Below are 16,765 nucleotides of genomic sequence, written 5' to 3'. Positions count from 1 at the left end.
TAGGGAGGTACGGGCATGAGGACCCACACCCTCCTAAGACAGCGTAGTGACCTTTGGGGGTCCGGTACTACGCCTCACAGTCTCAGCATGTCGGTGGTACTCCGGTATGGCCCTAGTTTTGAGTGGTAGGGCGGCATCGTATTTAGTTGGGAGGCAGCTCGGAATCAGCCTAGACGGGGGCCACCGTCGATGATGGTGATCTTCTGGTTAGTGTAAACCTCTGCAAAGTTTGGTTGATCGATCGATACATACGCCGATTCGTCGGCTATGGACCTTTCCTAAGTACAGCTTCACTTGACTAGTGAGAGGAGTCCCTTCTATCTTCCCTTGGGTTGTGTTGGATCCGGTGTTGGCCGTTGAGGCAAGGCACGAGCAGGAGTCGTACTTGCCGCCTAGAGAGTGAGAGTGTGGTGAGATGTGCGTGATGGGATAGATGGATGGATGGTGGACGTGTGGTTGAGATGGTTTAAAACTTGATGAATTATTATTATAAAATATTGATGAACTTGCATAGGAAAAACTACAACCATATATATAGGCCTTTTGATCTACCCTTTCCGTTCCACTTACCACAAAGCTTACGCAAAAGCATAGGGTGGGAGCCAGTGGCCTATACAAATCGTACTGAAAATTGTTTAGTAGGCTTTGAATGGGGTCTATGACGATAACTACGGAGGAGAATAGAAGGATTAGGTGGTCTCGTTCCTGCGCTCAAGTTTGGTTCGGAGATGAAGGCTACGCCCGCTGATAAACTACGCCGACTCTGATGATTGCTCGTTAAGGAGGAGCCTTCACCACTGACGCGCTACATCAACTCTGATATAGACCCGTGTGTGTTTCCGCTAGAAAAACGATGTAATAGGCTTGTTGACCAAGAGTTGTAAAGTAAATGGGTTGTAATCTTGTTTTTCACGATGTATGACTATGATAACAGCTGATATATGATAATGTGATGGCTCAATTTCTGAATTATCACATCATAATTTGAATCTGTGGATTTTTCCCGAAAAATCTAGGTCATTTCAATTTGTCCTTGCGATGAGAGATGTCATGGCCGATGTATGATTAACGGGCTGATAGCCCAGCACAGTTATCTTTATAACTTTATAGGTTATTTACCAAAATAGGTGGAGTAGAAGGGACATAAATATCTATAAACTCTATTGATATAATCAAGCAAGAGCAATCATATTTACTCGGCTTCCTTTATGGAGCCAGCAGACCTAATCCCTGCCCTAGCTGTCTCTCTCTTCTCTCACGAGCTCTAGATCACAGTGTCACAGCGCCCCCCTTCGTCCTCGACTTCCGATCACTCGTCCCTACAATCTTGGTAGCAAACCTTGTAGGACGCGCAATCCTATTAGACACAAACTGATAATGGTTGGTGCCAATGCACCATCTGTTTTCCGTGAAGATGCCTGCTGCATTGTTGAATGAGAACATATTTGTTTAAATGGGACCGGCTAGATTCAAGCCGGGAGTTCGTATTAGCAATATCACCTACTGCCCAAAGCCCCAGACTAGGCTCCCTTCTCACAAGTGAAATTCAAGCTGCAGGAGAGATCAAGGCCTAGCTTAGTTCCTAAAAATTTTGAAGATTTTATATCACATCAAATATTTAGACACATGCATAAGTATTAAATATTGATAAAAAATAACAATTTATGTAGTTTGTCTATAATTTGTGAGATGAATCTTTTAAGTGTCCATAATTAAATAATAATTACCTACTACGATAGTCAAAGCAAGCTAACTAAACTAGCCAAGTTTCTGCATGCAGATAGGGAGCGCAAGCAGAGGCCCTTTCTGTCACCACTCCTCACCTGGGTCATCCCAACACGGCCCATCCTGCAAGGTTGAGTAAGAGGGCCCGTAAGAAGAATACCAGGATCCTTGCGCCCGAATGGGCATGTAATCGCTGTGAGCTAGCCAGGAGTGGGTAGATAAAGAGAGAGCCAACCTTGGAAAGGGGAATTATCCATTCTGTAAACACTATGACATTTTATTGAAGAACTCGTCCGAGCCTCGTCGGCCGGCGAACCTGTCCATTCTCTGCGAGTTCGAGTAGATCGGCGGCCCTGATCAGGGGGCGCTAACATACCTGGTATCAGAGCCAGGTTCCCCTTCGTCGGCGCGTTCTGGAGTCCGCGCCGCCACCCCACGACCATTTCACCCGGCTGCGGCGAGCCGGGGGAGCGATGGATCCAGTTGTATCGAAGGCATTCGAGGAAATGCTCAAGAAGATGGAAGAGCTGGACAAGCGTTCGGCAGAGCGATGGGAGCGCCTGGAGAAGCGCTTCGAAGACGCCGGAGACGCCTTGCAGGGTCGCGAGCAGGCGGTCGAGATCCGCGTCGCTGCCTTGGAGGACCTCACCTCCGCCCAGTACACCGCCGCCGTAATCTCCGACAACTGGGGGGCCCGGTTCGACTTGCGCATCGACGACCTGGAACAGCGCATGGCGGATCTCGAGCTGATTCGCCTGGCAGAGATCCGCGACGAACGGGATGATCGACTAGAGGCGCTGGAAGGCGTTGTCGGGAACCTTCAGATCTGGCGGATGGAGACCGATGGCTACGTCGACGATATCCGCTACGATCTCTGTCGTCACCTACCCAGGACTCCTACGACGCGGCTGCAGCATCCTTCGCTGACGGTGCGTCGGGAGTCGACCGCCGCCGTGCTTCATCCTGGCGGACCCACGGTCGACTGGCCCAGCGGGCACCGCGATGCATCGACTACACGGGCGCCGACCTATGGTTCGGTCACGACCATAGCGCCGACCCCAGCCAATGGTATGCCCAATCACCCAGTTTCCGATTTCGTTCTTCCCCGTTACAATCCTTACCCCCCTCCCGGCCTCCACCTCCACCACAGCCACTTCCCAATCCCCCACCCCACCCAGCACCTCCCAACCTCGGCCATCTTCCCAAAATGCACTTCCCAAAGTTCGACGGTGATGATCCCCAATACTGGATGACTTGTGCCCAAAATTACTTTGATCTTTATGCTGTTGACCCCTCTATGTGGGTGAAATGCTCCACAATGCAGTTCACCGGGGCAGCTCGCCGCTGGTTCCAATCTGTCGAACGCGACCTCATGAAACAAGATTGGCCATCCTTCTGTCGAATGATCCGTGAGCGCTTCTGTCGCGACCAACACGAGTTCCTCATCCGCCAATTATTCCACATCAAACAAACTTCCACCGTTCAAGATTATGTGGATCGTTTTGTTGATCTGGTGGAGCAGCTTTCAGCTTATACACCCAACCCCGACCACCTCTACTATTCCACCCGATTCATTGATGGCCTGCGGGATGACATCCGTGCTATTATTATTGTGCAACGTCCACAAGATTTGGATACTGCTTGTTCTCTGGCTCTCTTGCAGGAGGAAGCGCTCGAGCCGGGCAGGCGGCGTGATGTCCGCAGGACTGATGGGTTTTCATTATCCAAGGCCCCGGCTTCCAAGAGCGTATCCAGTCCGGGTCGACCCGGGGTATCTATTGTTGATGACAAGAGACAGCCTGATGATCGCCGCATTCCTCCGAGGCCACCTAATGTGGATGAAAAGCTGCAGACTCTCCGTTCCTACCGCAAGGCCCGGGGGTTATGTATCCGCTGCGGGGAGCGCTGGCAACCTGGCCATAAGTGTGCACAAGTTCTTCAACTCCATGCCTTGCAGGAAGTTTGGAATCTCTGCCAAGATGCTTTTCAGTTCGATGATTGTGATGACTCTGGTGATACTGGTGAATGTTCGCATGAGATTGTTGATACTGATCCTGCTCAACTGTTCCTCTTATTGTCTGCTGCAGCTGTTTCCTCCCAGCCAACCCCAAGAACCATCCAGTTGCAAGGAGTAATTGGTGATCACGAGGTCTTAATTTTGGTCGACTCAGGCAGCAGCCATTCCTTCATCAACAGCTCACTTGCCGCTCACCTTCCTGGAGTTTCTCAATTGGCTTCCCCGGTTTCGGTGCAAGTGGCCGATGGCACCTCCTTGCTCTGCTCGCAGGAACTCAAAGAGGCTGAATGGTCAGTTCAGGGCTATACTTTTCATTCCAATCTGAAAGTGCTTCCACTTGGTTCATATGATATGATTGTTGGCATTGACTGGCTTGAAGCTTTTTCACCAATGAAAGTGCACTGGCTACAGAAGTGGATACTCATTCCTTATGGCTCCATTCAGATCCTTCTACAAGGCATCCAACCAGCTGATGTCTCTTGTTCTATGGTTCAATTGTTCCACATTGCCGACAGTTCGGGCAACCTTGCTGTTCACGAACCGCTTCACCCAGCTGTGGTGTCCCTATTGTCTGAATTTCAGTCGGTATTTGCTGAGCCCACTGGTTTACCTCCTCGGCGACCGTGTGACCACGCTATACCACACATTTCGGGCGCTCAACCGGTGTCTGTCAGACCATATCGGTATGTCCCTGCCTTGAAGTCTGAGATCGAGCGCCAGGTCACTGAAATGCTTCAGTCTGGTCTCATTCAACCAAGTTCCAGTGCATTCTCCTCTCCTGTACTGCTAGTCCGGAAGAAAGATGGGGGTTGGCGATTCTGTGTTGACTATCGCATGCTCAACGCTCTCACTGTGAAAAGCAAATTTCCTATACCAGTCATTTATGAACTGCTGGACGAGCTCTCTCAGGCTTCCTGGTTCTCAGTCTTGGACTTGAGAGCTGGCTTCAATCCAATCCGCCTGGCACCTGGGGAAGAACACAAGACCGCCTTCCAGACACATTGGGCCAATTTGAGTACACGGTCATGTCTTTTGGCCTCACCGGCGCGCCCAATACTTTCCAGGGAGCGATGAACACGACTCTACACCCACTGCTCCGTAAGTGCGTCATTGTCTTCTTTGACGACATCTTGGTCTACAGCTCTTCTCTCGAGGATCACATTGTCCACCTCCGTCAGGTGTTGACTTTACTCGCTCGTGATCAATGGCAAGTCAAGCTGTCTAAATGCAAGTTCGCCCAGCAAAGCATTTCTTACTTGGGTCACGTTGTGAGTGCTGCTGGGGTCGCTACCGACCCATCTAAGGTGCAGTCTATCAGTGATTGGCCAGTCCCCAAGGATCTTAAACAGCTGCGCAGTTTTCTAGGTCTCGCAGGCTATTACAGAAAATTCGTTCGTCACTTTGCAATTCTTACAAGACCTCTCACTGATTTGCTCAAGAAAGGGGTTTATTTTGTCTGGACAGCAAACCACGATACAGCGTTCTCTGCTCTGAAACAAGCTTTGATGACGGCACCGGTTCTTGCGTTGCCAGATTTCTCCAAGCCTTTCAGCATTCAAACAGACGCCAGTGAACTGGGCGTGGGCGCCGTCCTCCTCCAGGAAGGTCACCCTCTCGCATTTGTGAGCAAAGCCTTGGGGCCCCGGACCCGTGGCCTATCCACCTACAAAAAAGAGTACTTAGCTGTCTTGGTTGCTGTAGAACAATGGCGTGCCTACTTGCAGCATGGGGAGTTCCTGATTTATACTGATCAACGTAGTCTGTCACATCTTACCGATCAGCGCCTGCATACCCCATGGCAACTCAAGCTCTACACCAAGTTAGTTGGGCTGCAATATAAGATTGTGTACAAACCAGGTGCTTCCAATCAGGCAGCAGATGCGCTCTCTCGCCATCCAGCGCCACCACTTCAGCTCCAAGCTCTTTCTTCCTCAACACCAACCTGGCTTTCTGACGTGGTCAGTGGATATCATAGTGATCTAGGTTCCCTCAAGTTAATTCAGCAGCTGACCTTGTCACCGGATTCCCACCCACCTTATACTCTGACTGATGGAGTCCTGCGACATCGAGACCGTATTTGGCTGGGGAGCAACAGCAATCTGCAGCACCGTATTATGGTTGCCATGCATAGCAGTGCCGTAGGGGGTCACTCAGGCTTCCCAGTAACATTCAGTCATATCAAGAAACTCTTTGCCTGGCGGGGAATGAAATCTGATGTCAAGAATTTTGTGGCCAGTTGTTCTGTTTGCGCTCAGGCCAAGCCATACCGTGCACGGTACCCCGGATTGCTCTCTCCACTCCCTGTGCCAACTGAGTCATGGCAAGTCATCTCTATGGATTTCATTGAGGGTCTACCTCGCTCTGGTGCAGCTAATTGCTTGATGGTGGTCGTGGACAAGTTCAGTAAGTTTGCTCATTTCATTCCACTCTCCCACCCTTTTACTGCTCAGCACGTTGCTCAAGTTTTCCTGGACAACATCTACCGTCTGCATGGGTTGCCGACTCACATCATCAGTGACCGTGATCGCATCTTCACGAGTCTCTTTTGGCGTGACCTCTTTCGCCTGGCCAACACAACTCTGTCTATGAGCTCGGCCTATCATCCTCAGACTGACGGGCAGACAGAGCGTGTTAACCAATGCCTGGAGACCTACCTCCGCTGCTTCGTCCACTCCTGTCCGCAACAGTGGGTCAAATGGGTTCCTCTGGCGGAGTTTTGGTACAACACCAGTCTTCACTCTTCAATCAACCGCTCACCGTTCGAGGTCCTCTATGGTCACCCTCCCCGGCATTTCGGACTTACCGCGTCAACGGTTTCCTCGCAACCGGAAGTCGAAGCCCTGGTTTCTGAACGTGCTACAATGTTGGCTTCTGTTCGCCATCATCTTCACCGCGCTCAACAACGTATGAAAGTCCAGGCTGACAAGCGCCGCTCTGAGCGTTCCTTTGCTGTCGGCGACTTTGTCTACTTGAAGCTTCAGCCATATGTTCAATCGTCGCTGGCTCCTCGAGCACATCAGAAGCTATCTTTTCGCTACTTCGGGCCTTATGAAATCATCGACAAGATCGGTTCGGTGGCTTACAAGCTACAGCTCCCAGCTTCTTCTACTGTTCACCCGGTGTTTCATGTGTCCCTGTTGAAGCCGGCACCCTCAACTAAATACACTGTTTCTCCTGACCTTCCAGATGTGGATGACCATCTACAGGTACCCGAAGCTGTTCTGCAACGCCTTCTTCATCAGCGCCAAGACGGTACTGTACCTCAACTGCTCATCAAGTGGTCCGGAATGGATGCTTCCTTGGCTACTTGGGAGGATGCCGAAGCAGTTCAGCAGCAGTTCCCTCAAGCTCCGGCTTGGGGACAAGCCGGTGCCCAAGGGGAGGGGGATGTCACCACTCCTCACCTGGGCCATCCCAACACGGCCCATCCTGCAAGGTCGAGTAAGAGGGCCCGTAAGAAGAATACCAGGATCCTTGGGCCCGAATGGGCATGTAATCGCTATGAGCTAGCCAGGAGTGGGTAGATAAAGAGAGAGCCAACCCTGGAAAGGGGAATTATCCATTGTGTAAACACTATGACGTTTTATTGAAGAACTCGTCCGAGCCTCGTCGGCCGGCGAACCTGTCGGTTCTCTACGAGTTCGAGTAGATCGGCGGCCCTGATCAGGGGGCGCTAACACTTTCTTTCAATCCTTCATTGCTCGATGTTATTTTTTGTTCACAGAGATCCGAGGGGACAGAGAGAATCTCATCTCGATTAGTTAGTAGATAAAACAGAACGCACCGACTTCTGCTGGAGAATCACGCCACTTGAATTTGTCGTCATTGTTCTTTATTGTAATGACTGACATGGAGGCTCCGATCACGATGACCACATTGCAGAAGCCCATCACGCCTCATGGTCATGGGTTAATACACTAGTTCACGTGCTCTGCACTTCTCATATTGGTTTTAGCGTTTTAGGGACAAAAAGCCCTCCAATTACCGTAGCCCCATCTCTTCTCCACAGACAGGCCAGAGCAGAGCATAGCTGTATGCCATTCTCCAGTCTCCACACAACACCACCCTTCACCAATCTAGCTGGTAGCCAAAAAGAGCAAGGCATCCATGGAGCTCGCGGTGGCGGCCCTGGGCAGCCTCCTCCCCAAGCTTGCCACGCTCCTCACAGATGAGTACAAGCTGCAGAAGGGGGTCAGGGGGGAGATCAGGTTCCTCCATGCCGAAATGGAGAGCATGCAGGCTGCCCTCGACAGGGTGTCCAACCTGCCGCCTCAACAGATCGATGATCTTAACAACATTTGGGTGAGGGACTTGAAGGAGCTGTCCTATGACATTGAGGACAGTGTTGACTCTTTCATGCTCCGAGTCGATGCCCCTGGTTCTGCCAAGCCAAAGAGCTTCAAAAGATTCTTTGACAGGACCATTGGGCTATTGACAAAAGCTATGGCTCGGCATCACATCGCTGATGACATCCATGACATCAAGAGCCGCATCCAAGAGGTCGCTGGTAGGCGAGAAAGGTACAGATTTCCAGAAGTTGCAGGGCAGCCAAAGAATACAGAAATGGATCCTAGGTTGCCTGCTCTCTACGAAGATGTAAAGAACCTCGTTGGTATTGAAGGCCCTGCAGAGAAGCTCACTGCTTTGCTAAGTGCACAAAAACAGAAGCTAATGGTTGTCTCAATTGTCGGAGTTGGAGGCCTTGGGAAAACCACTCTTGCAAATTCGGTGTATCAAACAATCAGAGCAGAATTTCAGTCACAAGCTTTTGTTTCAGTCTCCCTTAAGCCAGACATTAACAAGATTTTGAGCAGCATACTACGGCAGGTTAGCGGACAACAGTACCCCAATCCTGAAGCATGGAGCCATACAGAGCTTATAGATACAATCAGACAAATACTTGAGAAAAAAAGGTACGTAGTAGTGGTTATACAATTTTAATTGTTAAGTAGTCACAAATCTGTGTACTTGAACAGAGTTCATAAATCATAATATCATCATCCATTCATTCATTGGCACGCTTATATAGTTTTTATATTTCCATGGTGTCTAGTCACAGATTCGTGAACCTGAGCAGAGATTGAAATAAAAAAAGAAAACACTGTAATTAGCAAATTCCAATGACACACGATTAACTGTTATTTTCCTTTTTTTAAAAAAAATGCAGGTACATTATTGTAATAGATGATGTATGGGCAGAGTCTGCATGGACACAGATCAAGTGTGCTCTAATTGAAAACAGTCTTGGTAGCCGGGTCATCGTAACTACCCGGAATGCTGATGTGGCAAAATTTTCTTGCTCATCCATTGATGGTACAATGTGTGAACTAGATCCCCTCTCCTATGAGGACTCAAAAAAGCTGCTATGTAAAAGGATATTCAATGAAAATGAGGAAATGCATTCTGAACTAGAGGAGGTATCACGGAAAATTTTGGACAAATGTGGTGGTATACCATTGGCTATCATTACTACAGCTAGTTTATTTGTTGGCTAGTAGGCCAAACAAAACAAAGTATGAATGGTATGGTGTGTACAGTTCAATGGGTTCTGGACTTCATAAGGACAAGAGCCTTGACAGCATGAGAGCGATCCTGTATCTTAGTTATTCAGATCTGCCTTCCTATCTAAAGCCGTGCTTGCTGTATCTAAGCATGTTCCCTGAGGATTATGAGATTCCAAGTGATGAGTTGGTACGGCTTTGGATAGCAGAAGGTTTCGTTGATGAAAAACTGGGGTGCAATTTGTATGATCTTGGAGAGAGGTACTTCAACGAGCTCGTCAGCAGAAGCATGATTCAACCAATATATAATGAGGATGGTAGTCCAAGTGGTTGTCGAGTACATGATATGATTCTCGATTTCATTATATCCCTTGCAACTCAAGAAAATTTTGTCACCATATTAGATGTTCCGTGCCATATATCTTCAGCACGCAAGATTCGACGATTATCACTGCGAGGCAGCAAAGTAGAAAGAGAAGAACAAGTGATATATCAAGCAACACTGAACATATCCCATGTCAGGTCATTAGTTGCTTTTGGTGATGCCGTTCAGTGGGTGCCAACTACGTCAAGGTTTCCAGTTCTCCGTGTTTTGGCTTTCAAACACGATTGGAGCGACAATATCCATCCTAAGGATCTAGGAAGTCTGCAGCACTTGAGATATCTTGCACTACAAGGTATGTTCCAAACAAAGCTTCTAGAAGGAATTGGGAATCTAAAGCTTCTCAAGACACTGGATCTGCGGGGCCGATTCAAAGGAGAACTGCCAGCGAGTCTTAATCAGCTACGACAACTAGAAAGTCTGTTAAATTGTACTAATATAGTGAAACTTCCAGATGGGATTGGGAATCTAATATCCCTAAACGAGCTATGGTGGCTAAATGTGGACAAATCACCAAATACTTTGGCTGAACTTGGTAGCCTTACTAAACTCAGAGTGCTGAAAATAAATGGCTTACATAGAAACCAGAGTTACATGAAGACATTTCTACAGGCCCTGTCCAATCTCATCAACCTTCGCAGACTAGTTTTTTATGGAGAGGGATCATGCTCTCTAGACATGCCAGACCAATGGACGGGCCCTGCACATCTCCAAAGCTTTGATGGGGATGATTTGATCTTCTCCCAGGTGCCCCGGTGGTTTTCCTCCCTCTCTGAACTCTCCAGATTGTCCATGTACGTCAATCTTCTAAGACAGGAGGATTTCAATCTGCTTGGGGCTTTGCCCGTGCTACGTTTTCTTGATCTAGGAGGAGATCCCTTTGGCACCACCACCGAAGAACAGGTGGTAGTTGGTGCTGATCACCCCTTCCGCTCTCTACAAGAGTTTAAGTTTTATCCTAAGACAAGATGTTGGCTGGAGTTTGCTCGAGGAGTGATGCCAAAGCTTCAACGGCTTGTGTTATCCTTCGAAGTGAAAAAGTGGGAAGGTGGTGGTTTTGATGTTGGACTGGAGAACCTTGCTTCACTTAAATACGTCACTGTCAAGGTTGACTGTGCGGGTGTCCGGATTAAGGAGGTGGAGGATGTCGAGACCAAGGTCAGCGATGCAGTCGACATGCTTCCGAACCATGTAACCCTTAAGATATCAAGAGAATGGACAATCCTAATGATACAGGATGAGAACAAAGATGGTCATGCGGTATCCGAGGAAAGGTAATTGAATAGAATCATTGAGAAAATAATGCTCACCTATCGCTTGTTCCTTTCATCTACCTGAGGTATCTGCTTTTGTCTTTTTGCAGTTAAGACTGGGAGTCATCCTTCCACCGCCATCCCCGAGCCCGCTGTTTCTTTTGCCTAAGCTGAGCATCCACTTCTGCTTGTTCACAACCACTGCCCTCTTTTTTACTCTGAGTCATTCCGTCCCATGTTCTGCTTCTAGTCTACACATTTCTGCACCTCTCCTATTTTGTTTCCTCAGTACTCTCTTTCACGTTCACTTATATGCCAGCTACTTACTTATTCATCAAGCAAGGGGCGCCAACCTTTGTCTCATTCCACAAGCAGTTCCTCACTTCCTTTTCCTTAAAAATGCACAAATAATAAATCCTGTATTGTTACCCTTAGTACTTCCCAGATTGTTGTGTCTGAAAAATACATTAAAAACTCCTTTGTCATCGTTGAAACATTGATCCCATCCTTGTTCTCCTTTAAATATACATATAAAACTAATTTTCGTTCTACTCCAACATATTCAGCTGATTGCTCTCCTCTACCTCAACCTCATGTCGGATGGTTAAGTCTAAGTAAGTTCGCCTCACATGAAAATTATTTAATTTATATGTTACTAGGTACCTTCATGATCTATTGAACACGCTAAAACTAGAATATTTGACACTGGAAGCAATACTACCTCTATCCCCAAAAACAATGCAACTATAAGTGCATTTTTTGTTAGTGTGTCTATAGTTTGACTAAATATATAGGTGAATCTATTAGCATTAAATACTAAATAAGTATAGTATAAAATATGTCTTTCGACAAACAGCTGATTGTGTAGCAAGGAGGAATCTGCCCCATCATGAGGCATGTCCCTTATGTGATCAAATGGATGAAACAATAAATCATTTGTTAGTGGGCTGTGTTTTCGCTCGACAAGTTTGGAGCCTAGTTCTGCAACAGTTAGGGCTGCTGCAGTTGGCACCACAGCCTATTGTGACTCATTTCTAGGGGTGGTGTGGATGAGGTCAACTGCTGCTATCCCCAAGGAAGCGCGTAAAGGCCTCAATTCTTTGATAAATTTGGTGGTTTGGGAGATTTGGAAGCATCGTAACACTTGTGCCTTTGATAATAGGAGATCAAGTGTTCAGGAGGTCCTTAGGACTATTAACGCGGAGGGAGGGCTCTGGTGCTCAGCAGGAGCCTCCAATCTCTAGGAACTTGTTTTTAGGTTGTTGCCTTCTAGAGCTTAAATTCGGAGGCTGGTTCTTTGTGTGGCGAGTCTATAACTTAGTGTTCGAGGTGTGGGGTGTGTGAGTTGGGCCTCGTTGACGCGTGTACCATTTTTTCTATCTTAATGAAATGGCGTGCAGTTCTCCTGCACTGTTCGAGAAAAAAACAAATCTAATGAGATTTATTTAATATTATGAATATTAATATCTTTATTTATTTATAGCTAGTCAAACCCAACATATTTAAACTTGGTACAGTGCTACAATTGAATTATTTTGTGGTGAGTAAGTACCACCGATTTACAGATTTGTTGTTGCTCAAGATTAAAATTTAATAGAAAATTCATTCTGTTTTAGAAAGGTATAATTCATCCATTTTCCATCTATGTTTGTGATCTCACAAGATCGAGCACCAAATCAAGTATTTGCTTGGGCTACATTATCACTTTAGGCCTGAGTTAAACCATGTGTCATATATCTTCGGTTAATTAGTAATATTTTTGGATTAACTACCTCCTCTTGTAGTTGTTGGAACGAATTTCATATAAATGTGCATGGTTCCTTCTACGGGGAAGTTATGCACCCGATAGAGAAAATACAACTATTTATATATCCTAGTTTTATAGTCATGTTTAGCTCATACACTAATTAACTACACTCTCTGTACCATTGCTATGTGCTCCTAGGAATTATGCATGTCCAATTCCGTGCCACCACTAGTGCTTGATATTCTATTTAGCACTGAATTCATTTTATGTACGGTAGCAAAATATGTATACTGGAAGTTCTCAACAATAAGTTGTTGCCATTTAGCTCAAAGGTAAAATTTCCCCAAACTGTTTGTGCTTTGCAAAGTACGTGGTAGTAACAGAGCCAAAAGCTTTTAGAAGCCCAGACAATTCTTATTATACAAAAAAATTTAGCTAGCAAAGTATTGCTTTGAACTAAAAGTTCTTCTTTATTATAAAAAAAAATGCTTTGAACTTCAGTGACGAGCCCAGCCTGCTGGCCGGGGTCGTCGGGCGGTGGCTCCGCCCTGGTACACGGTAATAAGAGTATAATAGCACTTTTGGATACATGAAGCATGTCCTGTCAAAATTTAAGTATAGTACACAAAGCATGTAAGTTGGATGCACACATATATATACCATGGATCTGGATTAACATAACAACCATCCATGTGGATGAAGCTAATGTTTTGGCATACTATTGCTGCAACTTAGGGAATTGAATACTATAACCCAGAGAAATGATGATGCTACTCAAGTTTTGGCATAAAACTAAAGGATTGGTGCTTTACATGACGATGGATTTGGTCACAGATTGCCAAAAATACGTCACAGTCAACTATCCATGACGAACGAGAAATCCGTCATGTATCTCACGTCATACATTTGTTGCACCGAATTGAGCCGTCACGAATCCGTATTTATTTCCGTCATGGATTGCATGGTCTGGAAGCATAGCAAAAGGGTTCTGTGATGATCTAAAACGTCATGGATTTGGTCCACGTGGATTGTCGCCAAGTCAGTTTGTGCCAAGTCAGCTATTGCCATATCAGCTAGTTCCACGTCAGCTATAGGCCCATTTTTTTTGTTCAAATACGACTTAAATTCAAATTTGAATCGACATTACATGAAGATCGTCACAGATCACAACCAAATATCATCACAGATTAGAACCTATTTTCATCATAGAAAAGGTTTAGAAAACAAAAGATCAGGTACAGATGATCAATGCCAGTTACACAGAAAATGGCAAGACTTACACATGTCAATGCCATCACCATTACAAGTCTCAACACATTTCAAACAAATATTAACACATTTCTTGGGCACTTGATGTAGTGGAAGAGGATCAGAATACATCTTCTTTAACTTGGACTGCATTCTTCAGCATTCTTCAGCATCTTGATGTAGTGGCGAACAACATTCTTCAGCATAGCCACACATGCTTTTTCACATGGATTGAGGTTTTATCCACTTAAAACTTGGACTGCATTTAACAAGATTACAAGTACATGAAGTTGAGTAGACACTGTAATGGTTGAAAAGAAACAGTGAACCAAGTTAAGTTTGAATACTTACACAAACTGGTAAGTATAACAATATTTAGTGGTTGTTTACAAGCAACTGGTAAGTCCATATCTATCATTTACAAGCAACTGGTTAAACAATTGCCTCGTTTAGCAATTAGCTCATGACAAAACTGCAGCCAAAGCTTTGCAATATCCACTAATAAATAAATTAGCAAAAGCTTTGGAATATTCCAATGCCGATCAACTTAATCTATATGTTGAACCAGCCAGTACTAGTTTACTAAAGCGACCGCAGTTTTGCACATTCTGTTGCAAAGAAACGAAAACAACACACTGGGCATCAGAATCTATATATAATACTAAAAATCATGGCACAACTGAGAGTTAAACTAATTGAGAATAGAAAAAAATACCACAATATGACAAAAAGAAGATGTGCAGCCAGGTTTACTATAAAGTCATATTGATATATATACATACTGAGTTTAAAAAAACATATATATTTAACCTATATAGGTAAATCACCATCCATGACTGGATCTAAATGCACGCCCAAACAGGCCTTGAGAGATATATACTAATTTTCTGCTCAGAAAAAGTTAATGCCTCTAATTTTCTGATCAAGAAATTAAACAGATCGAAATAATGAAACAGGTCAGTCGTCGTTCCCCAGCGCGGCTGCTGCCAGCCCAGAAATGAATCACGTACGTGCGGATCGGAGCAAGAGCAGCTCACCCCTGATCAACAATGGCACTCTGTACATCTACTTGTATGAGTCTGTTTGCAAAATAAGGAGGAGATCGAGTCTGATACATACCAAATTTGAACGATGTGCCGTCGCAGCTCTGTTTCAGGTCCGGCACCGCTCCTCTGATCTCATCCCGCACTGCAGCTCCTCGATACTCCAGATCTGGCGCCCCACTTCAACACCTAGAAAGCACACACGCTGGCTGCTCCTTCGTGTGGCCTGCCGCTGGCCGGCCAGGACTGGAAGGCCGATCGAGCTGCCGCACCCAAGGGCCAGGCCGCCGCACGGCTGAGGGGCGCCTGCGCCTGTGCCTTTGTTGTGCCTCTCCTAGGGTTTCGACTGCCTCAAGAGAAGAAGAGAGCATGGGTTTTTATTTGGCTTCTTGCGTATCTCATCCATTCGAGTCGATCCAACGGTGGAAATTGAGTGTGCTTGAGATGGGCCGAGACAGGCCAAATCATTGATGGGCCAAATACGAAATTGCCTCACCCTTTACTGTCTAAAAATGATTTATTATTTATTTTTTCTATTATCAAATAAATGGATAAGACACCATCTAAATCGAGCTAAAAGTGTCTTTTACCGTCCAAAACTTTTTTAAAAGCAACAACCTGTATATATGTTGTTGTGTACGAGTTCTAGAAATCTTTGAATAAGTTTACTATTTTCTATAGTTTAAATAAATTTATATGTGCTTGTTAAAAGTAATTTTGTTGAACTTTGTGTAGTTCCAGTTAGATTCAAAAATTTCATAAAAATATGTTTTCTATCATACATTTGTTGGTGCATTTTAGGGCCAGTCTCAGCTCCACAGCTTGTTTAAGGTTTTTTCAATGGTATTTTCAAAATTTTCTTTCTCTAGTTTAATACAAATTAAATGTAATAATAACCAAAATTGTTTGGTCACGGATACACAAATCAGCGCCACGTTGGATGATTTAATGTGACCAAATTAGCCATTCGTCACGGATACACAAGTGAAGTGCCACAATACTCTGTGACGGTTAGCCCGTCACAGTTATATCACCCTAAGAATGACTAGTGTAATTCTGTGATGATTTTTAAGAAGGTTATAAGAAAACGTCATGTAAAACATCATTTCTTGTAGTGAATGTATATCGCTAGTTTGTTTACCGGGGAAGAAGAGAGAAACTATCGTTTCCTTATAATATTTTGATATGTATTTATCTATGTAGACATATAGTCAGGTGGGATTAATTCTTGGTATCTCATTTATTTTGCAGGACTGAAACATATGATCGATCTATCCGATACCAACTATTCTTGGCAGGCAACATCTGTCACATGTTTTATAATTTTGATTATATTGTTTAGAATGAGGAGAGTTTGTTATCACTTTGTCTTTGAATAAATATGGACAGGAACTATGATTGTGGAAGTTGTAATGATGATACCAACAATTCTAGGCGGGCAACGACTATAGCACGTTTCGTAATTTTGATTATATTGTTTGAAACATGGAGACTTTGTCATCACTTTATCTTTGAATAAATACAGACATGAACTATTATTTTGTATGTAATGAGGATGTTGTTGATCAAATTTTAATAACTTTGAATGATTTGACTGTGATTTGTCCTTGTTTAGAAAACAAACTTAATTTGATGATTGGACTGGTACTTTTATTTTTATCTCATAATTGTGCGTAAGGGCATGAATACCTATTGATGCTAGAAGCCACCGTAGATAAAAATAAAGCATAAATGCTATGATGGAAGAATGAATGCTAAGCCTAGTAACACTATCACAGAAAGTTTGATCATCGCTGGGATTTTTACCACAGGTTATGTGAGAACCAACGCTGCCACCGCCGGTTCATAA

At 45.1% G+C, this 16,765-nt stretch overlaps 2 protein-coding genes and 1 long non-coding RNA gene across 3 annotated transcripts; 2 read left to right on the top strand and 1 right to left on the bottom strand.

Moving 5' to 3' along the window:
• LOC110435898 lies at window positions 2,199–7,391 on the top strand. The gene is made up of 6 exons (XM_021461998.1): window positions 2,199–2,654; window positions 3,050–4,327; window positions 4,445–4,550; window positions 4,652–6,852; window positions 6,929–7,183; window positions 7,335–7,391. The coding sequence occupies exons 1-6, from the start codon at window positions 2,199–2,201 to the stop codon at window positions 7,389–7,391; spliced, it is 4,353 nt and encodes a 1,450-aa protein (XP_021317673.1).
• Window positions 7,668–14,126, top strand: LOC8064381 (putative disease resistance RPP13-like protein 3). Its single transcript, XM_002450632.2, has 4 exons — window positions 7,668–8,655; window positions 8,910–9,228; window positions 9,251–10,899; window positions 10,989–14,126. Exons 1-4 carry the CDS (start codon window positions 7,850–7,852, stop codon window positions 10,990–10,992), a joined length of 2,778 nt encoding a protein of 925 aa, XP_002450677.2. The 5' UTR covers window positions 7,668–7,849; the 3' UTR covers window positions 10,993–14,126.
• On the bottom strand, window positions 14,368–15,282 carry LOC110435804. The gene is made up of 2 exons (XR_002453650.1): window positions 14,993–15,282; window positions 14,368–14,481 (listed from the first exon to the last, which is right to left on the bottom strand). It is a non-coding gene; the product is annotated as an uncharacterized LOC110435804 (long non-coding RNA).

The sequence above is a fragment of the Sorghum bicolor genome, chromosome 5 (genome assembly GCF_000003195.3).
Source record: "Sorghum bicolor cultivar BTx623 chromosome 5, Sorghum_bicolor_NCBIv3, whole genome shotgun sequence".
NCBI classification, from domain to species: domain Eukaryota; kingdom Viridiplantae; phylum Streptophyta; class Magnoliopsida; order Poales; family Poaceae; genus Sorghum; species Sorghum bicolor.
The sequence above is the reverse complement of the archived record's forward strand: the minus strand, read 5'-3'. Positions and strand labels throughout refer to the sequence as shown.